The sequence below is a fragment of the Colletotrichum siamense genome (genome assembly GCF_013390195.1).
Source record: "Colletotrichum siamense strain Cg363 chromosome Unknown KSG_Cg363_contig10, whole genome shotgun sequence".
In the NCBI taxonomy this organism is placed as follows: Eukaryota; Fungi; Ascomycota; class Sordariomycetes; order Glomerellales; family Glomerellaceae; genus Colletotrichum; species Colletotrichum siamense.
Window position 1 is genome coordinate 2,863,267 of NW_023501023.1, and position 22,639 is coordinate 2,885,905.

The following is a 22,639-nucleotide window of genomic DNA, read 5'->3' on the forward strand; positions in this document are numbered from 1 at the left end:
AAATCTCCTAAAAACTGTCTAACTTATAAAGTTATAGTACCAAGTAGAAGTAGAATTCTCTATACTAGATGCACCGCGCTGTATGTGTGTTCAGTCTTCCTAGTCTGGCATGTTCTGTGTGACTAATCTATTCGTATACTCGGGTGGCTCTATATTGCTATGTCGCAGCTTCGACAACTTAACTTAATATATCTCCCGGTACCACGTGCAGAGCCTCTAAAGCTTTCAATCCCTTCCATCACATGCTCAATTGATATGGGCGTGCTATAAATAATCTAATACTAGCTATCAGTTCGATATATGTCTCTACGTTCTGAAATCCTGGCTCTTTACGCATATCCAGACTTGAATGACAGCGGCGTATTACACCAATCACAAATCCCTTCCAAGTCAATATCATCCCGCCAATTGAATACCTCAATCTTCCTTGTCAACTTTCCGTCTCCAAGACGTTGTCCACCGCCAGCTGTCGCCGCTATGCCTAGGTCGTCATCTTTGTATGCGCTCGTGTCTAGAGCGACCCAGCCGCCCAGATCACTTTGTTCCTTGACAAATATTCCCACGGCCGGGCATGGATAGTCTGGCAGTTCCTTGTGGGGCACGTGACCTATACCTCGAAGCGTGGCCCACACTGACCGATGCCGCAGTTGGACAGGCTCTTTACGGGCGCCGTAGCTACCCATCAAGATGATAGCTCGCCCCTCTGAGCCTTCGCCAGCTTCTCCGGCGTCTGGAGGTATGTAATAGACTTGCCTAGCAGACGCAGATATCGGAAGCATTATTGGGAGCCTGGGAACAGTAACCACGGGGATGGAGGGAGCAGCAGGGCGTAAAAGATTGATCCGAAACACATTGAGTTGTGTGCCGCTGACAGTGAAGTGAAGATGCTCAGGTGTCCAGGTGAAGGTGAAAGGCAGCTTCGCAAGCGAGAGGCCAGTAAAATGCCCGAGAGTGAGCTTTACCTTATGAACCAGCTTTGGTGGGCTGCGCGTGGTCTTACGCAATGAGAGCCGGTGGGTGGTCAAGAACAGAGACAGCACGATCTCCGACTTCTTATTTCCGGATGTTGTAGTCACAGCTCTTGTCCTCGGCACGCGGCCCTCCACGCTGGCGATGTGGAGAAGTCCTCCGCAAGACGAGAAACGGACCTTCATACAGATATGCCGCGCTGCGTCGTCAGTCGTTGATGTAAAGGAAGTCGCTGGCACAAAACTCACTATCGTTTGTCGTAGGCACTGCGGCCCTGGTGAAGTACGTCCTCTCTTCATAATCGGCGAATAACACTTCGCCACCGCCTAAAGGCCAAACGAGGAGGGATTTTGTCGGATGTAGCGCCGGGGGCGAGTGGTAAAGCATCGCAGGAGCGTCATGCTCGTATCGAAACATGCGGACAGCCTGGCCTGAACTGACATTATATACGACGACACCAGCAGTGATTCGGTCCTGCGAATCCCTGAAGTGACCTGGCATACCTGGATATGTCGGGCGAATTTCATCCTTCTTCTTTAGAAGGCCCTCATCCAGTTTCAGTTGGTTATCTTCTGGTTGCTCGTAATTAAGCACTATCCTGGTTCTTTTCGATTCGTCGGGTTTAGCTGTGTCGTTCTCGTTCTCTGACTCAACATCGCTGGCTTCATCATCCTCTTCAGACGACTCAGAATACTGGTCATCAGCTTCCGAGTCACTCTCAGACTTCTCGCTTTCAGATTGATCCGAATCAATATCTGTGGACCCTTCGCTGCATGTTTCATCGGCTGAATTGTCGTCGGTGGAGCTAGAGAGATATTCATCGTCCGAATCATCATCGCTCTCGTTTTCTGACGAATCAGACTCCGAGTCCCCCGACGACTTTGTAGATTCGGGGATGCTCTTGTTCGTCGCCGCTTGTTTTCGAGTGTGTTTGTGCACACTGCGAGTTGCAACGACTACTATTCCATCACGCGAGTCAATGTCTGTTGAAAGAGGTTCATAACTGGGGTTCGCGGCTTGCTGCTCAGAGATAAGTCTGGCACTCCTGTCTCGGTTTCCGAACAAAAACTGAGTGAAAGCATGGGAAAACGCAACAGACCGCGTCGCATCTGACTTCAAGTCAATCCCGGCAGGGGAAACGATGCTGGTCGAAACAGGACGAGGAGCACCTTGTTGCTTGAGGTCCCACATGTCCAGAGAAACTTGATCTGAGCCCCTGTCGCCAACTGTAAGCACGGGTAACATCTTCAAGCGAGCTGTAGCTCCTACGGATACTTACTCTGAGGGCGAGGACAGAATCATGAACTGAGATGCTGTCGCGGACAGCGCATCGGCAATGACAAGCTGCTCTGACATGTGGTACTTGAATGGCTCGGTTGTTAGCATGAAGCTTGCATATCTCTCCTTCATTCCGGCCATGAAGTGTGTAGGACCCAGAAGACCCGTCAAACACCTGTGGACCTCTCCAAAAAAGTGCTCAAAACGACATTCTCCTGAATTGGCATTCTCGCAGATGCCACGGTCCAGCAAGTATCCCCATTCGTTGACGAAATGTCGATAGTCTAAACGCACAATTATTGCTTCTTCGATGTATGCCAGATCTTCATCCTTCAGTCCCCATCCAAACCAGCTCGGAAACACTCTTCGATGCATAGGTCTGGAGGGGGACCTGCCACCAAACACTCTGAATTGAGTAAAATGAGCCGATACGGAAAGGCTCTGGACCTGGAGCAAAGTCTGAAAGTTGGAAGACCTGAGGAAGTCGTGCAGCTCTTTTCGTCTTTGCTGCGTCGGCTCCAAATCCTCCATGTGTCGATCCCAATATTTTGCGCTATACGTCAAAAAAGCATGCTTCTTGACGTCATCAAACAGGACAGATAGTGATGCATGGCATTCCTCTACCGGCAATTCCAAGGGTGTCGAGTATCTTTCGAGTGAGAGATAGCGTAGGCAGATATCTCCTACTCTTGAAGCAGAGATACCATAATCAAAGGAGGTTTGACTAGAAGTTCCAGCACGAAGCACCTCAGGATTTTCAAGGAGAAAATCAAGAACGGTAGAGTGGCAGAGGCGGCAAAGAGGATTGCTCATCCCGTTTGGGTCATGCTGAATTTGTATCAAAGGTCCAAACCACTGTTGCAAACTGAAGGGGGCCTTTCGAGGATCAAGGCCCTTGCCAGGATCTGATAGTGCCAATGTCATGGCTTCCTCAAGTTCATGCAGATGTAGTGGCCGCCTGGCGAAGCCAATGAATGAAAAGAGTAGGCTAGATTGACCATGAATCGTTAGCATAATATGACAACCCTTCGGACGTCAGATTGGAAACCATCATAATACCTGATGTATTTATGCTCATGCTCTTGATATTGGCCGAATATGCGTCTGTAGATGTTTTCGAAGTCATTAGGAACTCCTGATTTGATGAAGGTCACTACGTCGTCGATGTTGAACATCTTCTTGAGCCCTTCCACCATGAGCTTTGCATAAAGAAAGTTGCCCTGTGAGTTCCGCTTCAATTGTCGTAATACCCAATCGTCCACTGAGTTGGCATGCGGTGTTAGCGAGACACTCATGCAAAGATGGGTTTCAATGGGTCCTTACGTGGCTCGCCCACCACCTCTTGCCCCCTGTCAGCGTTCTTGTCGAACTTTCGTACACTCTGCGTCAGGAAGTCCTGGATGTCAGTTTCCGCGTGTTTGTCTATAACAATGGCTGGGCATGTCTCCAGGTGTTGATCCAGCATGGTGGTGTCTCGACTGCTGACCCAATACTTTTGCACAGCCACATGACTTTGTCCAGCACTGTCGAATAACTTCAAAATGTCAGCAGCTGTTCTTGAGTGCTTTTCTCCGTCCAATCCATCGATGAAGACGTAAAGGATGATTGGCTCTGTGTTCAAGGGGTTTCCTGTCCCCTGCGCGTATCGATATCCGTCTCTGAGAATCAGTCTAACGACCTCTTCAAGTGTCTTGATTGTCATTTCCTCCGTTTTGATATAGTCATACACGTAGTTGGCCACTCCTTGGTCCTGTCGACATATGTGCCGGAATAGCTGATCGACAAGAAGTGCGACTGCCTTCACTTTGACTACCTTCACGTTGCTATCCGGGTCAGTTTCAGAACCGTCACCAACTTCAGAATTGTCATCAAAGCTGTAGAAGTAGTACAAGCATATTCCGTCTTGCTTCTGGCGGACATGTTCTATCGCTGTAGAGCAAAGCAACGACTTGCCAGCCCCAGGCGAGCCTCGAAGCCAGAACTTCGGCTTCGTTCTATGATCCTTGGTGGTAAGCCAATGTTGGAAAGCGGCATGGCTGAATAGCCATTCGCCGCTACAATTGTATCGTAATGATAGGTTGTTGTCATGAATCTGGCGGTTTCTATCGCTGGCGGCCTTCGCACCGAGCCACGCCCTGACACTGAGATATGCGTCATCTTTATCATGTTAGCCGACTTCTACCTGTATGAAATGCCATGCTTTGAGGTCAAATACTTTGGGAACTGCTACTTTGAGCTTGCTGAACCTCCTTGACATCGTCACCAATTGTCCGAAGATGCGCGTCGACTTCTAATTGGATGTTTCTGATGGCGATTTAGACGCTGTTCAAAAAGGGTATTTTAGGTGGCAAAAGTACAACATACTCAGTATTTATGAGAATTGCGACATTGAAAATCTTGCCGGCGTCGTCCAAATACTTGAGTGAAAGTTTGAGCTTTTTGTCAAACCTGACACCACCAAAAACCTTTCTCGACCGGGAACCAGCCATGTAGTCCTCAATTACTTGCAAGGACTCGTATGATCGTGCTACTATTGGCTTGAGGTGTTGGAGTGATTTGATCCGGTCTTTATCACGTCTGTTGAGCTCCAAATGCGTCTCAAGGTTCTTCATAGCTCCGTGGAAGTCGTACAAGGCTTTGGTTGTGATTTGAAGCTCTTCTGCCGACATTGTGGAAGGGCCTACATGATCCCCGACAATCTTGAGGCATGATGTCACAGCTGAGAGTATCCCGAGTACTCCCACAGTGAGACTGAAAGGGTCCATGACGTGCTACAGACCTTTCGTTCATTTGACACAGACCAAGGGGCCAGGGCGAAGACGAATTGCAAGGTTCGTTATGATGCTACAGCAACTCTACACATCAGCGATTTGAAGGAGGGATATCATTCCAGATAAAGGTCATGTTTCATGGCGAGGTTTTCTGTGTCAGATGAGGAGTCGAAGAGGAGCCTTGCGAACCAGATAGTTTTAAGTCGCTAAAAGCTTTGATAAGGCAAGCGAACAGGGAGCCCGGCTACAGGGTCATGAACCGCCCCCTCATTCGATACGCCTGCGGGGTGTAAGTCTCAGCCGACCGCAGCACACCCACTCCGAAGGCTACATGTACGGGCGTTATGCCACGAGGCAACCACGGCATGATGTCGTGTCCAATGAATGAGAATCATAGAACCCACATCTGAGCAGCCCATGACAACGCCTCCAGTGGTTTCGAGAATCATTCCAATCGCAGCATGCCACGGTCTTAATCACAGGCAAATATCAGGAATCCAGGCCTTTCTCGGCCGTCAGATTAAGGCTTGGACCTGCCCCGATGGGGTCCGCTAGGCAACATCAGGCAGAATGAGGCAGCCGAGCGACCACCAAATCAAATTATGCCTGCTTACTGGGCTTCCTGATTCTCCGCTTGTAAAGGATCCCAAGACGCCGTCATAAATGCAAACCTTTTCCCACAGTACCCTGGCTCTCTATTGTTCAGTTTGCGACGTTCTAAGCCCCAGTGTGAATCAACATCTCTCACACATTCAGACTACTTCAGTCTTGCTTTTCTTTTGAGTGCAAGATGAGTGATGTTGCCGCAGACGACAAGAATGACGGGTCAAACCCAGCCCCGAGGTTGAAGACCCGAATTCTACGTTACGATGAAGTGTAAGTTGAAAATATTCTTCAAAAAATTGATTGGTCAAAGGCGACTGACACAGTCACAGATTCGATGTGTACGTAATCTGTCGCTATGAATAGAACGCAAAATCACGCGTCGATGGCAGACGAAGGAAAGCTGAAACCCTTCATGCTGGTAGCCGAGCGGGACAGATCCGACTCATAAAATCAGAGAAGTCCAATATCGGAAAGCAAAACAGAAAGAAGGCTGTTTTGATGGTCCGTAGGCTCATCAACGATAAGGGAATTCACACTGAGACGAAAATCGACATCAAATCCAAGAGAGTTGCCCAGGTCATGCAGGAAATCAATGCAGATGTCGAGGAAGTATCTCTGAAGACCAATCCTCCGGTTGTAAGTTGTGGCATCAAGCGATAATTGTATAAACTTTACCGAGTCGCTGATACAATCTACTCAGGTCACACCCGAAACAATATTTCACAGTCAACAGGGACTGCAGGAATCGTTGGATAAGGCTAGACAAGCCCTACCTCCAGACGAAGAGCTCGTAGCAGACCTGATGGAGACAGTGAAATTCGCCGAGGAAGAACACGCCACGACTAGAGGTAATCTGCTTAAATTACTTGAATCTGGCGAAATTACATGGGAGCTCATATGGGCCATCTTCCCGCCCAATATTCTGGTGTACCGGTATCATCGACTCATTGAACAAAATCAGCTTCTTCAGCTGCGATCTATCCAGAAGGTGGTTACGTTCAACAGACCACCGTACTGGCAGCTCAATTGCCGAATAATAGTGGACGATGGTGTTAAGTTCGGTCTGGCCTACGAGCCTTTTCTCATGGCGATCGAGGAGTTTTCCGGGACCCGCAAGATTGTAGATTTGCGTATCTTTCCTCTCAAGTACCACGCCCACCCGGAAGCAGTTCGGGCAGAGGCTTTGCGCTACGGACGTCGTTTCGTGGCGCTCAACGAACCTCGCGTAATGGAGACGAGTGGGCCGGCCATGTTTGAGAAACGTGATTCTCGCCGGGAAGCGTACGCTTTCAAGTTTGCCTCCCAGGGTCGGACCATGATCGATCCTGCCGGCTTCCGGTCATTCAACCCGAATCTAGAGTTCATGCCCGAAGTCCACAGAGGGCTCTCGCGGGAAGAATTGACGGATGAGCAGCTTATGACCTGCTCACCAGTCGCATTCGGATTTTGCTTTGGCAACAAGAAATGGGGTATGTGATCGTTTGGAGATGAGAAACAGGCAGTTGAATTGAACCTGAGCTAATCCAAATCCAAACAGGAGGCTTCGCCACATCTCGTCTCTCTGATATCAATTGGGATGATCAGGCGTTCAAAGACCTTGTTCTCGATACGCCAACGAAAACTCTAGTTCGTTCGATGGTGAAGCAACACTCTTCGCAGGACGATGGATTCGACGACATTATCTCTGGCAAGGGCAAAGGAATCGTATGCCTGTTCAGTGGACCTCCAGGAAGCGGCAAGACGTTAACAGCCGAAGCGGTGGCTGAGATCACCAAACGCCCTCTGTACAGTGTCTCTGCTGGGGACCTTGGCATTGATCCCATAACGGTTGACAAACGACTTAGCGAGATCCTTGAGCAGTCACACAAGTGGAATGCAGTGTTACTGATTGATGAGGCCGACGTCTTTCTCCAGCAAAGAGAAGCTTATGATATTCAACGAAATGCACTCGTCAGCATTTTTCTCCGACAACTGGAGTACTACCAGGGGATACTCATACTAACAACCAATCGTATCACGGATTTTGATACTGCGTTTGAGAGCAGAGTTCACATCTCACACGAGTACCCTGAGCTCGATGAGGCTGCGAGAAAACAGATATGGTCAATGTTTTTGAGAAGACTGAAAGACATGTACAAGGGTGCTACGGTCGGTGTCACTGAGGAAGACATTTCCTGGCTATCTAAGCTGGAGGTAAATGGAAGAAAGGTAAGGTATCAATTTCTAATGCAAATGCAAACATGATGTGTGCCTTGACCTTTGCTAATCTCGTAAGATCAAAAACATACTTAATAGCGCCAGAATCGTGGCCAAGGACAAGGGTGAAGTGTTTTCAATATCTCACATCAAACTTGTTCTCAATGCCACCAACTCGGACGTACATGTCAAGCAAGCGGGGCTGAACGGAGCTTAGATGAATATTCCTAAGGATCGAAGCTGTCGAGAGGTGCACCAAAGTCGTCTTTGCATTTTATTGTTGCGATACCGCTGTTTAAGAGGAGAATCAATTTTAGCGTCAATACTAAATGTCAGCTTCTCCGTTCTAGCGCTCGTGTCCATCTGACATCATTGATGATACTTCAATCCGGTTTCTAGTGGGTAACAAATTTGCACTTCCAGCATTCCCTTCGCGTTAGTCGTTTTACGTAGATCTGACAATTAAACAATTATGGAAAGCCAGCCAGGAGGGGACAAGAACTATATACACTGTGATGTCTCGCCTAGACGTTCTACAACTTACAAATTGGTGCAGAGCACCTGGATGCTTTGTATGAGGGGCACCGCATTTGCCTGTGTAATCCGAAGTCGAATTCGGCTGGTATCCATCGCGCCACCGAGCTTATCGATGCGTTTATAGCCCAGGGACGTGCCGTTGAGAACATTCTCGAATGCTCCATCCATCATGCAATCGATGGCATATCCGCCTACCCGCTGGCCCAGCGCGACATGCTCCTGAATAATGAACGCATCGACGCGAGCCGTGGCACCAAGATCAACTTCCACCCAGCCTGTACGCTCCTCGTCATTCATGCTCCAGTATGTGTAAGTCGAGGAGCTCAGGACATTTGCAGGCCCAAATGTAGAATTGTTCCCGCCTCTGACACTGCTGGCCGTGACTTTTGAATCGGGAGTGACTAGGTTGCGGCCAAGAAAGCTGTCTCTGAGACGCTTGAACTCCATTAGGGCATCGTTGTCCTCCTTAGTTATCTGCCCTGTGGTGTCCGGCGGCACGTCAAGAAGAAGGCTTACGCTTCGCCCCACGGACTGGAAGTACATGTCCAAGAGCTGTTGTCCCGACTTGGGCTGTTCGCTGGCATGCCAGAACCAACCCGTCCGAACTCGAGCGTCAGCCTCAGCCGGGGTCCAGTACAATCCATCACGGAGGCCTGTTTGCAGATCTGCCTCGCTGAGGCGCTCTTGGTCCTGCGTCCGGCTGATGGTGTGCCAGTTAGTGGGCACTGTCACGCCGTCCTCATTGCCCACCCATCGAGCGTCCACACCTTGGTGACCCCACATGATCGCTGAGGGTTGATGCGTACGGATGATGTCGCGGAAGCCTGTCCAGTCGAAGGTCTGGACGGTGCTAGAGCCGCTGGCGCCGTCAAGCCAGATCTCGAAGAGCGATACAGAGCTGCCGTCTGTCAGAGTCATGTTCACCAGCTCTGTGAGCTGGCGGCGATAGAGATCATTGTAGTCCCCATCGTTGTTATCGCCGAAGATTTGCGGCTCGTCGTAAATGGTGCCAGTGAGCAAAGGCTTCGGCATAGATGGGTCGCGGTGGATGTCCCATGGTGACAAGTACACGCCGAACTTGAGACCGTACTTCTTCGCCGAGGCGGCAGCCATACGGACCACGTCAGCCTCCAACCCAGCTGCGGAGCGGTTCTTGGCCCAGCCGCCATTTGCAATCTTGTAGGTTGTGGTAGAGGTGTTCCACAGCGCCATGCCGTCATGGTGCTTCGCTGTCAAGATCATGCCGGACATGCCCGCGTCGGCGAACGACTTGGCCCATTGGTCCGTGTCCAGCGCTGTCGGGTTGAAGACGTCGGGGGGCTGCTGACTCCTGCCCCATTCTTCGTCGGTGAAGGTGTTGGGTCCAAAATGGATGAAGGCGTAGTATTCCATTCGATGCCAGTCGAGCTGACGCTGGACTGGAGTCTGCAGATAGGCATCGGGAGGTGCCTGAGCGTCGGCTGGGCAAATGACCAGAATGAGACATGCGAGTACAAGCAGCAACTTGCGATCGATGTTTGTTCCAAGTCGCCCAAGCACTTGATGAACAAGCAGGTATGCGTCCACAGCCATCTTATCTCGACTGATGCGGCGGGCACACGGTGTCACACGCGAGTTTGTCTGATCCTTCATGAGGAGTCCAAGTGGTCTTGATTCATGCCTAACCTTTCTTCCGAGTCCTCTCGACTCAGCAGTCCAGTGTGGGGACATAGTCGGTTCATCCCTTTTAGCCGGGCTTCCGGAAGCACAGGACGGATAATTTCCCCTCAATGCGCCGGGGATCCCCGCATTTTGATATGAATGCAACGCTGGGCCAAGGAAACAACGGTCCCTCCGTATTTTGTGTAGGATTTGGCGTTTTATCTGAAGTATGCTTAATCATGAGTCATTCTCATCCTTAAGGCTCCACCCCGTATTCCCCACGGCTACAAGTAACAGACCTCTTCATCAACTTCATGATTGGCACCTAGGCTGATCGGAGTGCCTTCTGGTGTCCGAATTTGTCCATCCGAGATTCTGTCGGTCGTATTGAAATTTCAGGACTGTTCAAGTACGACTAAAGGCGTACAAGAGGCCTTTTTATGTAGAAATCGTAGCGGCACCGCCAATCCCGGCTCCGCCCTGTGCCCCAGTTCCCTCAGCATCTCCGCCGCTCCCAGTCCCACCGTGAACTTTGATGTCTCTAACCCCGCGGAGCACTTGGGCCTCAATATCCCCCTCTCTCCGATCCGGGCGAGCTCTGCCCGGCAGAAACTTTGACCGAATAAAGTGGGCGTCCGCAGATCCACCCATTCCGGGCCCGCCCCTTGCTCCGGGCCCTGTTGCATGTCCACCGCGACCCTCCCCGCCGCGAATCGAGAGACTCTTTGAGATGTTGGCACCGACATTTCCAATGCGTGAGTTGGGATATTGCCAAGTGCAATAAGCAATGAAAGCGCTTGCGAGTGCTATGACAGCCGAGACGACGCCAACGACAAGGCCGATTATGTCGGACGTGGACAAGCCCATCTTCGGAATTGGGTGCCCGAGGATGATCGAAGCAGAGTGAATTCAGTAAAAGAAGTCACGTATCATATAACAGTAGTGGTGGAACAGAGCCTCTGACGAGTTTACGTTGTGATTCGGGTCTGTGAGGGTATGCGCTTGTTGGCTTTGATGCCCGCTCTACTGTAGCAGGCTTGATGGATGGAAGACGCGGGAGCAAAATCTTCAATCTGCTTATGCCGTTCGCTGGCCTGGTGTCACTTGTGTAACTGACCTGCCCCAGCCCCACTCAATTTAGTTAACTGGGTACCTATGATTTGGCCGCAGAGACCCAGTGGCACAGTTCTGCGAGTACTTGATGTGCACCGAAGTTGGAGGAATTAATGACCGTTGGATCCAACCACATGCATTGTGCAGAGTGCGTTAAGTCCCGTTCCTTGCAAAGCCTGCGTCTCAGTGTTTCCGGCGCGATTCAGATCGTCTAGGCTGAGTCGGAATGAAGACACAACACATTAATGATGGATATATCGGCGCCCCAGCACTTGCCATAGCATTTCCCCGACCTCCCTCTCCACCTCGGCCGCCTGTTCCGCCGTCTCCCCCATAACCGCCTAGACCGCCGGAGCCTCCGCGGCCTCCGCGACCGCCGTAACCCACACCGCCTTCGCCGTGGCCACCTTCGTAAATAATGGGAGGCACAGGCTCAGGTGGCGGACGCAGAGGTTCTACTAGCGGGGGAGGAGGAGGAGGAGGAGGCAGAGGATCGGATTGAGGCTGCGAAATGATCGGGTGAACCACGTGGACGGGACCAAATCCATCAGAACTCGGCCTGTGGAAGATGTCGGGTCTCGCTGGCTTGTGTGTCTTCGGCGAGGTAAATGTGCAGCACATACAGAGAGAAATGACTGCCGCATGGGCTTGGGCGTCGGCCCGACCGCTTCCTCCTAGCCCCCCATCCCCGCCGTTGCCGCCGGTACCACCGACACCTCCTGCCCCGCCTATACCGCCCGAGCCGCCTCGCCCGCCTTGTCCATGTCCGCCCTGTCCATGCCCACCTATGCCATAGCTGCCTCGATAAGGTGCAGCACCTTCATCATTTGCGGCGTTTTGGACCCCAAGCTGTGCACCTCCTCCGCGTCCCCCTCCGCCCAACCCGCCGGAGCCCTCAAGAGCGTCAACATTATTATGCTCATAAGCCCGACCGCTGCCGCCGCGGGTTCCATGGCCACCTCGAGTCCCTGAGCGGCCGCGCCGACCTTGGCCACGACCTTTCGCAAAATTCTGGTTGAGAATGATTTTCTCGTTGACACGGCGGCTATCCCTTATATGGCGATTGTCCCTGATATAGCGGCTGTCCCTGACGTGACGGATGTTCTGGCCTGTTTTCCTCCGTCGTCTGTGGTTGCTGGGTTGGGATTGCTGCTGATGGTGCATCCTAGGCCGAGGAGTTCTGGAGCGATGATGCAAACACCAAGACATCCTAGAGAGGCCATAATATCGGCAGAGGATAGCTAACAGTGCTAGAAAGGCGATGGAGAGTACGACACTCGTTATGACACCACCACTCGTGTTACTAGAGCTTGCCCGCTTCACATATTGTTGTTGGTACGAATGGTCGATGAAAACCCCCCTTCGTGTCAAGGGCATTTGGCCTCGATTCGAAAGGCCATCGACACTATTGTGACGGGCCAAGCCGAAAGTAGCCGTGGTTGAGCCTAATCGCCGGGTAGTCTCTTGGACTGATCGGGGCGTAGCTATGTTTAGCAGAGGGATGTACATTGACTGGTGGCTTGGGAATCGTATCTTCCAATGAAGGAGGGAAAAAGCAAGGAAGCTGTGCTATTTGTAGATTGCCCAGACTGCTAGACCTTGCAAACATAAACAGCAGCCAGCCTTCCTCATATTTTGCCGTTATATCGATCAAGACATCCATTGTCGCCTGGCCTAAAGGAGGGTCAGTCAGGAGTCGGAAAGGGTACAATGTTGTCTGGCTTATCTGTGAAGGTCGTCTCTTCACGAGCAGGCTGACCTGATCATGGAGGAGCTTCCAAGCAAACCACATGCGGCTTGATGCAGATTCATCAGATCAAGGCATCTTTCTCACCCCATCACTTGTTGACTCGTTACTCAAAAGCACTAGTGCGACTTTGCCCAGCCTCGTAGCCATTGACATATTTGATCGGCGATCCCCAACGAGGTGATCATGCAGGACGCTGGCGCAGAATCTGACGTGAGACGTACATCGATAGCGGCACTCTCTGCATGATTTCATAAAGAGGCCGGTCTTTAGCAAAAGCATCGTCGTCGAGGAGCAATCCAAGTCAAAACGTAGCCGAGTGAATATTGCGCACAAAGGTTTTTCTATCCCCAACCCTACTTGTATGAGTAAGGTTTCAGAGGCAATTTAGCCATGCCTCTTGCTGTTCTGTTCTACTTACATTTTCGCCATGGGTGGAGAAGCAGTAAAGTGTATGGCCCAGATTTCCTTGGCTTCATAGCTATGTGCATGCTCACGCATAGCCCGCTTTGGCAATTAGCTGAGGCTTCCAAGAGGCATCAACCACATGATCGTTCTGCATATGTTCGGTCCATCTATTGCAGTCATCAGGCTGACTGTGGCTGCCGGAGGTTGGTACTCAATATGGTAAGATTTTCTACAACTCCTTATCAATTCGCAAGGCTGCCCACACTCGGGCTGACACAGGCATCCATTACAAATTGACCCTTCGTCGGACCGTGTGTGTAGCTTGTCTCGGCTGTATATGCCGTCTATATTTGCATCTGATCATACGGATATGATCAAGACTGTCCGTTTAATTGTCCTGGTTGTCTCTACTGTTGCCCTCGGCCCCAGGAGAACTCATTCCCACTCATAGTCACCTCCATTGAAAACTTGCACTCAAGTTGCCGGTCCCACCGCTCTTCCGCAGTACACGTCGCTCGCACTCAAAAAGATGGACGAAGAGCTCGTGGAGTTTAAGTGCGTCATCTTCGACATTCGAAGTACGTAAGGCTTTTCCTGTTGCAAAGGCAAATGCGCATACTTACTGGCAGGGATAATTAGAGGATTCGAACAAGGACGACTTCAATGCCTCCAGAAGTCCCAACGAAACAGTTCAGGGCTTCACAACCTGGGTTACGAATAATTACGATCTTCCTGGCGAAGTGAAGCTCTTCAAGGGAAAACGCGAGCTTCAACAGCCCGGCCTCAGTCTCAGCGACTTGTACATCGAGAAAAAAGACACACTCACAGTCAAATTTGACAGCAAGGTCCTCGCCGGTGGCGGCGGCCTCGGCCAGGGTGGTCTTGGCTCCAAAGAACACAAATCGCTGGCTAAGGGCGGGATTGGCGGCGGTGGGGAGGCAACATTTGAGTTTGTAAGGGGAGGCGACGGTCTTGGCGGAGGCGTGGAGGGCTTTGGTAGGGGTGGCGCGGGGAAAGGCGGACCAGCCAACAATCCGCACAAGGGGATGTGGGCGAAGGGAGGAGATGGTATTGGTGGCCCAGTGACGGTCCACAACACGAAGCAGGGACGCCATACCGTAAGTTTGAATCCCCAAAACAGTTACCTTCTCAAGCGAAGATTAACTAGTGACCATCTCATAGGAGAATGCGTAGAGAGCGGGCTAAGTCTCCTACTTGTTTGAATGCTTGGGGAATGCCGGTTTTGGCTTTAACGCGACCCAAGACTGAGATAGAAATTAGAGCAGGCTATCAAGGATGGCTTGAATGACAAGTATGGTGTGCATACGTGAGGCAACATGATAGGATGTGTGCCTAGTTCGGTCGTTACCGGGAGAATAGACGGGTACACAAGCTTGGCTGCAAGTCCCTTTGTGGCCACTCTTGACAGAGGAAAACGAACTCCGGGTGAGAAATTTATCACCAGATAAGGAAGATTGGGTAAGTAGCCAAATATTTCAATTCATTTGTCCTTGGCTTGTAGTTCACCACCCTTCATTCACTATATGAAAGTTGCATGAGTCTATTCCCTGCGGAGAAGCGACTTCCAATGTCTGAGCAGCCTGACAATTATCTAATTATCCAAGATCCATGTGAATCACCGATGCTCTATGCAGACCAACCATCATGTCGACTTGCGAACTTTATTAGGACTTCCAAGGAACAGTGCTGAGATAAATGCGGGCATTCTAGACTCTTCAGCTATCGTAAATTAAATAAACGAAGCCCGATTATGAGACTGTCGGGTCGAGGAGATGACACACTTAGACAGAGGGTGACTATCAAAAGCAGAGCCTACGTTATCGATTGCGTTTTGTGGGCCCTATCATGAACTGCCATTGCACACATGATACCAATCGCAAACTGAGGCCAAAGCACACTGGAGGTATCGCTTGAAGGAAGTCATCGCTGTGTCTGAAAAGCCGGTCATCTTAGGGAAGCAGCCAATTCTGGCGAGAATTGGCTGTGAGATGAAGCCAAGATGGATTTGTTTCTGTTCAATTCCACCAAACGCAACATTTTAAATGTGGGCCAAGCTCATGACAACCCAGCAAGCCTGAGACACTTAAGTGGCGCTGGTCTGGCAGAGCTGGAAGCGGATGATAGATTTCAGGCCGGGCTCGTTCAATGAAAACCAGTACTACATTGTGCCTTGGCACCAGCGCAATTCCCGCCGGAGATAGTCGAGGAAGGTGGGCGAATTGGTTTCGTAGCTTTCGGTCTCGATGGGGAGGAGCCTGGCTTCATAGCCAGCCCGACGCATGAACATGGCCTCCATGAGGTCGTGACTTAGAATGTAGCCGCCCAGTGGTGGCCCTCCCGGCAATTTTGGCAACATACAGTTCTCATGAAATGCCTTTTTGCGGATGATGGCATTGTGGCCCCAGTACAGCGTGCAGTCGGCGGCCCACCAGCTGAAACCCGTATTGTATGCACGCAGGCTATGACGGAGTCCAAACTGGTATATGCGAGTAAAAGCACTAACAGCCGGCATGCCCACGACTAAGGTTTGCAACAGCCCAATCTGGGGGTGCTTTCCCATGCTGAACACCAAACGGGTGAGGGGTTCTCCGCTCATGGCGCTGTCGGAATCAAGTGGGACAAAGAAATTGTCACCCTCCGAGTGCTTATCGAGATAGTCCTTGATGTTTCCTGCCTTGAAGCCAATGTTCTTTTCTCGGCGGCGGTACATTGGGTCGCTAAACATACCCAGCCCGAGACTTTGTCGAATGCGAGAGAAACCCTCTTCTTCTTTTTGCGCAACATCTGGAACGGTGGTGTCGCTAAGAAAAACAAAACGGAAATTTTGAAGACGGTTGACCCGGCGTAGGCTTTCGTGCATAGCCTCAAGGTGGTTGAAAACTGGCTCCGGGTCCTCATTTCGCATGAAGATGGTCAGAGCTGTCCTGGAAGCAAGTTCTGGGACGGGGCCGTCGGCTTCGAAGTAGGGGTAGATGGACTTGCTGGCTTTGCCAAAGGCAACGATGCAGAGTCCGATCAACGTATTCTAGAACGTGACGACTGGCCATGGAACACAAATCGTAGCACAGATTAGAATGAGAATGTCGAGAAGGCCGGCCCTTGGTTGAGTGCAACTGGGGAAATACGCCCAAAGTAGCGGAGCTGTCGTAACAACGTTGAGAATGAGTACCAGCAAACGACGCTGCGGAATCGATATGCCGGTGTAATGAATTGGCGTTGCGAACTGAGTCATTTCCTGTACTGTCGTTTTGAAGCTCGTATGCTTTTCGGGATATCAAGGCAAGCGCGAGAACAGCATGCTGACTTCACACATGGAATGTGAAGACTTCTTATGCAAATAATCACGACAGGGGCCACACGGGCGATACCAGTTGTAACACCATCTTGTAGACAGTCTACATGTAGGCTTGTAGGCATTGGACTCGTTGTCTATCTGTGGAGCCTCATTCCGGCTCCCACATCAAACCTCGCGATTCAGGAGCCTTAGAGGCTCAGACCAGAAAGGGCTGTCGCTTACACGAGTTCCTAAACAGTTTACAAGAGGAAAACTTGGGCGGCTTGACTGGCCAAAGCTCAATGTGATCCATTATCTCCAGCTGGCAGGGAAGTGTCTCTACTTACCCTGGCTCCAGGTTGATCTTACTCTATGTGCGGCTGCTTTTCGCCGCTTAATCAGCATCTACATTGAGAATGAGGTCTCTCTGAGCGGCCCATCTCCGAGGGTGGACTCTGTGCTGCCCATCGGACTTCTCGATTGGGAACTCCGCCCGCTTGCGATGTGAGCCCCGCCAGTGTGAACAACTTGCGCTGTTCAAAATCTATCATCGCCTCCCGTCTGATCTGTATGATGTGTCATATTTCTGCCGTTTGAACGTCCAGGGAGGCATTGTTGTTCGTTTGCTCTGCTGCGTTGGGGAAACACCTCTGAACGCTTTTATCTCGGTGGTATTTGCAATGTGTCATCATCTTTCGCTCGGATAGTTTGCACGCATAGATTATACGGATAACGGCAGAAAATATTTCAAGAGAGATGGGTCAATTTTGGGTTGGAAATCGCACCAAGATATATTCAACTAACTTGTCCTGGAGATGTGACAGCACCTCGGGTAGCAATTTCAGCACGATATTGAACAGGAACATTTCACTTGCCCAGTACTACACAATGCAGAAACTGGGAGGCTGGCGATCGTCTGAATGAACAGGGACTTAGGAAGAACAACAGATGAACATGGATGGCACTGACACGATGATTATAATAGAGTTCGTTAGGCTGGTTTGACGTGAAAGCTGAAGAAGCCGAGGACTCCTGAAATCAGGCCGCAAGGTCATGCGTCAACTTCAGAAATGAATGGTACTTGAACATTCGCAAGGCTGTCAATATTTCCCATCACCTCAATAAAGCCAATAGTGCGCCCGAAGCTGCTTGTAGATTGCTTCCATCGTTCTGTCGCCAGCGCTCACACTCATTTGCCAGGATCATGTGCCCGGCACCAAGTTCCGGTCGGGGAGATGACATATTCTCCGCTTGGTCTGTACGCACGCGTCTCGCGAGCCGGAGGGTTTCTGCTACAGATTACTCTAGATCCCAGCGCATGGACCCACAGCTCCGAGGGAATGGTTCGGCCAAGCCGTGATACGGTCTGGATCGAGTCGTGAAAATCAATGGGGAAGCTGAGTATCTTGAGTCATGTTACCAAAAGTTCACTATTTTAAAGCCTGTGTATATACACCGCAGCTCGGCATCCCCTTCCTAAAGTTTTCAGTAGAATTACTGCCACTCTTCACCTTCATCTAATCGATCGGTTGAGCAGCAAGTGTCACGGTTTGGCCTGCTCGTTTCCTCCATATCAGCCTTTCATATTCATTGAGATCAAGGGACTTCGAACGACCTGAGAAATCAATCTTCAATTCTCGGGTTTTTCAACATGAGACTTGCACAAGTCACGGCCTCCGCGGCGCTTTTCGCCGGCTTCGCCTTGGCCCGACAGGACGCATGCTCGATCGAACTTCTCAACGTCAACCAAGCCGTCGTCGACACCAAGTGCATTCCCTTCGACACTACCATCGCAATGAAGGACCCAACAGGACCTGGCGGTGGTCAGCTCTACAAGGTCCACGTCAACAATCTTTGCGGAATCGGGCTGGATGATGGCCAAGAGCTGTCGAACGGAGCTTCATTGAGAAAGGTCGGCCCATGCTCTCCTGATTCAGGTTGATGTGGTTGGTCAGAGCATCTAAAATCACTTTTGTATATCCATAAAGCCTTGCATTCATTGTTCAAATAAGGTTTTGAACCTAGATGTTGGCTCAAGTGCTACGAGCCCGAGATGTTTATTTTATGGTTAAGCTTACATTGCGCCACTCGAAGGCAACTTCACACCCACTGGTCCATCATCGCAACGATTCACTCCTTTGTACGTGCCGTCGTCTTCCTTGACAGTGAGGCCAAAAGCCCAGCAAAATGAGCGCATCTGATTGGTTGGTGGTTTCCAGTTGGTCAAACTGGCAGCCGACGTTTTTGCGCCAACCCACTTTCAACTGTCACACCTTGCCGACCACATCTCGGCCCACAGCTCTCATCACCGATTGAAGCGAGCCGGCAGACGTCCACAAATTAACAACCTCCGGGGTTGCTGATTCATATCAGCCTTGCAAGCTTCATCCGCCTCGCCGACGATTTTTCCAACTCCAAACCTCGCCTTGATGGCATCCAAGGGCCAGCCAGGCGGCGCCAAGCCCGTCTACGGCAGAACGTTGGCGGGCAAGATCCTATGGCTGCCCAAGAAGGAGGAGATTAGCCCTTCACTTGACACCGATCTGTCACCCGGGGTCTATAATCACCCTGTGTTGATCATGTCCCATGCACCTCGCGACGATGGCACTGTGAGAGCTCTAACGGTATGCGACTCCCACCTGATGGCTTCAAATATGGCTAACATGACTACAGATGACATCGGCCAACGGCAGAAACATCACGGAGGACATGGCCTTCCACTGGAAGTTCCGTGAGAAGTATCTACCCGTCGCCCCGACGCCTCCCCACACAGACTCGGGACTACAGCTCCATTTGGCGGGAGCTAGCTCAAGCAACAAGGCCTACAGACCGGCATACGCGATGACACAAGGAGGGCCTTACACAATCCACCGCGACGTGCTAAGAGCGCATCAAGGCACCAGTCTTAGTTCGAAGTCGTTCGGTATCCTCGTCACAGAGATGGGCTACACCGAGGAAGAAGATTACTTGAGGGAGCAGCGGGTTATTGAGAGAAAGAAGCGGAAGATCGAGAAGGATGCGGAGAAGGAGAAGCGCAGGGCCTTATGGGACCAGGGACAGGCAGAGAGTAAGCAGAAAGCCGAGTGGAAGAGGCAACGACAGGCAGAGTATAAGCAGAAAGTCGAGGAGAAGAGGCAGCAACGACAGGTGGCCAAGAAGGAGAAGGCCGACGAGCGGATGGCCATCAAGATTCAAAGGATGGCAGTCAAGGAGAGGGATATGGCTAAGGTGAACACCAAGCTGGACAAGGGCTTCTTCTGTCTGATGACCGGCATTTTCGTGGCTATTCTTTGCTTGGAGGCCCTGTTTTGGTATGGCTTTTGGTTGGCTTTCGGGTTTTGGTAGGCAAGGAGGACAAGGAAAGCAAGGAATGTAGAGATAAAAGGCATCAAAGGAGTTTCAACGGCATCAAAGCATGTATGCATGGAGTTATTCATTCAGAGATGACTGTATAATCCGACAAGGCTGGCAGATCACAACAGCAAGGCTGAGGATGAGTTCGATCAGGCCCTCATTTGAATTGTCGAGCCACCTATTAGACAGCGTACAGAGTTTTCTCGACTCCCAAGCACCATGCTACCAAGTGAATTTTCTTTGCATATCGCCTGGCAGGGGCAGTATGACATACCTTCCCTTTATCCTCTTTGCCATAGCAACACCTCGAAGTATCCGGATTCCAACTCGACCGCCCCTTTCTCGAAACCCTCAATGCCTCCCAAAGCTCAACAGAAGCGACGGTCCCTGGAGGAGACGACAGAGCCCCTGGCTGGAAAGATCGTATTTGTTCCACCAAAGAACCGAACAACCGCTCGCCTGAAGCCCGACCTGGAGAGGACAGGCTACAACCATCCAGGGGTGATCATATCCTCGCGGCCCGACGGTGTTGGTCGCGTGACAATAGCCATGGTTGATGACGACCCTTGCCCCTCTGACCGTCCACTGGATAATGTCTTGCTGACCATCTCTACAGTTGACGTCTTTTAAGGACACACCCGTCGCCTATGTCCTAGACCGCGAGGAGGACTACGCCCATTACCTGCCCATCGATGACGCCCTCCACCCCATATCGTCCATACGGCGTCTGAGGAGGCGTCCCGAAAGCCCCTCGTTGCGGAAGAAGTCGTACGTGTACATCGGAGAAAAGCATACCATCCTCTACAAGGCACTCGAGCCATACGGCCGGTCATCTCGATACTCAGCGGGCCCGTGGCTCTGCGAAAAGTCAGTCCGAATACTACAGTCACACTTTGGCGAACCATTCGACGATGACGACGAAGACGACGACATCAGCTGCACCGACACTAGCGATGGTGAATGCGATCTCGGTGAAGCAGATCCTGGTGGTGAGGGGCAGCTTGCCGGATGGCACATTGATGTTGAACTGGATTCAGTCTCCATCGGGCAAAGCACCCCGTTACCCTTGCAGCTTACTCTTGTTGCTGGGCCCTCGGCAGCTTCGATACTGGGGTCCGAAGGCTCATCTTCCAACCCGCCTACGCCTACAGAGCGATCACTCTCAATCTCACGGCTCTCTTCTTCATCTTTATCGTTCTCTGAGTTTCCGCCGTACTGCGACGAATACGCCACCTTTCACCAGCCCCAGCATGCTGTGTCGCCTTGGCTTCCGACAGCACGGGTTGACTATGCCACCAAACAGAATCAGACTCCGCGAAAGAGATTGGCTACACATTCTGGCCTACTGTTCATCATCATAACCATTATCGCTTTTGGCCCTCAACTTGTCGGAGATGGCTCCGGCGGGTAAAACCTTGCTCGGTCTCAGACTATCGCATGTCCTGGGAATGGAATACTGGAAGGACGGGGAGGATGAACGACGATCAAGCCACCCGCGCGTCAACGTAATCGTGAGGGGCCAAAGATCACAAATCTGCCCAAAGACTGACAGCTCAATAGCGCAACTCCATTGCAAGCAATGTCAGGCCATTGCCAGTAACGAACTGATTGGGTCTAGAGATACTGATATGGGGGGAATTGGGGTTTTATACGAGGCGGAGAGTTTTGTAGGATAAACAGTCTCAAGGGAAAGCATAGGCTATCTGGTCGCTTTCAGTATCGTGAGAATGTCGACCCCAAGGCGTTGCCCGCCATCTCTGTGATTAGCTGAGGGGGAATACTGCCACTACTGGGTGAAGCCTTTGGCCCTTTCAACCAGTGTACAACGCATGTCAAGCGACCAATCTCCGTATACCAATCATGGTGACAGCGAGCGAAGTTGACATTAGGTAACGACGAGACAGCCATGATATCAGAAGAGAGATCTGGAGAGAACGACCCAACCCTCTTACTTCTTCTCCGTAGACGATAGACTCCTGCAAGCTACATGAAAAACGCCCAACTTAACAACCCCCTTCATCCCCCTCAACAGCCCAATATTCACCTTGAAAGCCTCCGTGTCCCTGAACTTCTGATGCGCCTCAACACTAGGCCACCCAATAAAAGCCACCAACAAATTCCCCGTCTTGCCATCCTCGCCCGTGACGGGTACATCATTCTCCTTGCTCCATCCATACGCGATACCCTTGAAATCAGGCGACGTATCAAGTGCTTTCACCTTGAACACTTCAAGCTGCTTACTCAACTCTTCCTTGGCAGCCTCATCCAGCTCCGCGGGGAAGAAAAGCGTCAGCACCTCAGTAACGGGCGCCTCGGCGAGGATCGTAGGCGGCCAGGGCTTGGTGACAATGTGCTTGATGTAGCCGTCCTTCCAGTCGAGGTAGGATGACATGCTTTTGGCGACGACGTCGTGTTCCCTGTGAACGCATCAGTACACCATTTTGTAAACACAGACAAGCGACTGACGGCGTTGTGCGGTACGCAAGATGCTCCTCGACGCTATCCCAGTCCAAAAACAGCCACTGCTGGTACGGCTTCTCGACCGCGTGGCCCCAGTAGATCCGCCCCGCGCCGGGCTGAGCGACGGCGGTCTCGAGCATGTGCTTGATGTCCTTGCCCTCCGGGGTGTCGGGGTCCGGGAAGGGGGCGCCGGATTTGGAGGCGAAGTAGGAAAATTCGGTGAAGCCCATGTTGTCTTTTATTTGGATTTCTTTTAATGAGATT

General features: G+C 51.2%; 4 protein-coding genes across 4 annotated transcripts; 2 read left to right on the forward strand and 2 right to left on the reverse strand.

The window, feature by feature from the left end:
* Positions 1-329: 329 nt before the first annotated feature.
* Positions 330-4,916, reverse strand: CGCS363_v014656 (Vegetative incompatibility protein HET-E-1; the record flags this gene model as incomplete). The annotated part of the gene is made up of 7 exons (XM_036646505.1): positions 330-1,168; positions 1,218-2,185; positions 2,249-3,235; positions 3,307-3,508; positions 3,571-4,404; positions 4,463-4,551; positions 4,612-4,916. 7 exons carry the CDS (start codon positions 4,914-4,916, stop codon positions 330-332), a joined length of 4,224 nt encoding a protein of 1,407 aa, XP_036488060.1.
* An 892-nt stretch (positions 4,917-5,808) lies between these two features.
* On the forward strand, positions 5,809-8,037 carry ftsH-1 (ATP-dependent zinc metalloprotease FtsH; the record flags this gene model as incomplete). The annotated part of the gene is made up of 6 exons (XM_036646506.1): positions 5,809-5,894; positions 5,954-5,962; positions 6,047-6,260; positions 6,325-7,093; positions 7,162-7,817; positions 7,900-8,037. 6 exons carry the CDS (start codon positions 5,809-5,811, stop codon positions 8,035-8,037), a joined length of 1,872 nt encoding a protein of 623 aa, XP_036488338.1.
* A 10,175-nt stretch (positions 8,038-18,212) lies between these two features.
* CGCS363_v014658 (uncharacterized protein) lies at positions 18,213-19,906 on the forward strand (the record flags this gene model as incomplete). The annotated part of the gene is made up of 3 exons (XM_036646507.1): positions 18,213-18,498; positions 18,935-19,185; positions 19,235-19,906. 3 exons carry the CDS (start codon positions 18,213-18,215, stop codon positions 19,904-19,906), a joined length of 1,209 nt encoding a protein of 402 aa, XP_036488169.1.
* A 1,957-nt stretch (positions 19,907-21,863) lies between these two features.
* Positions 21,864-22,605, reverse strand: CGCS363_v014659 (uncharacterized protein; the record flags this gene model as incomplete). The annotated part of the gene is made up of 2 exons (XM_036646508.1): positions 21,864-22,332; positions 22,382-22,605. 2 exons carry the CDS (start codon positions 22,603-22,605, stop codon positions 21,864-21,866), a joined length of 693 nt encoding a protein of 230 aa, XP_036488507.1.
* Between the last annotated feature and the right edge of the window lie 34 nt (positions 22,606-22,639).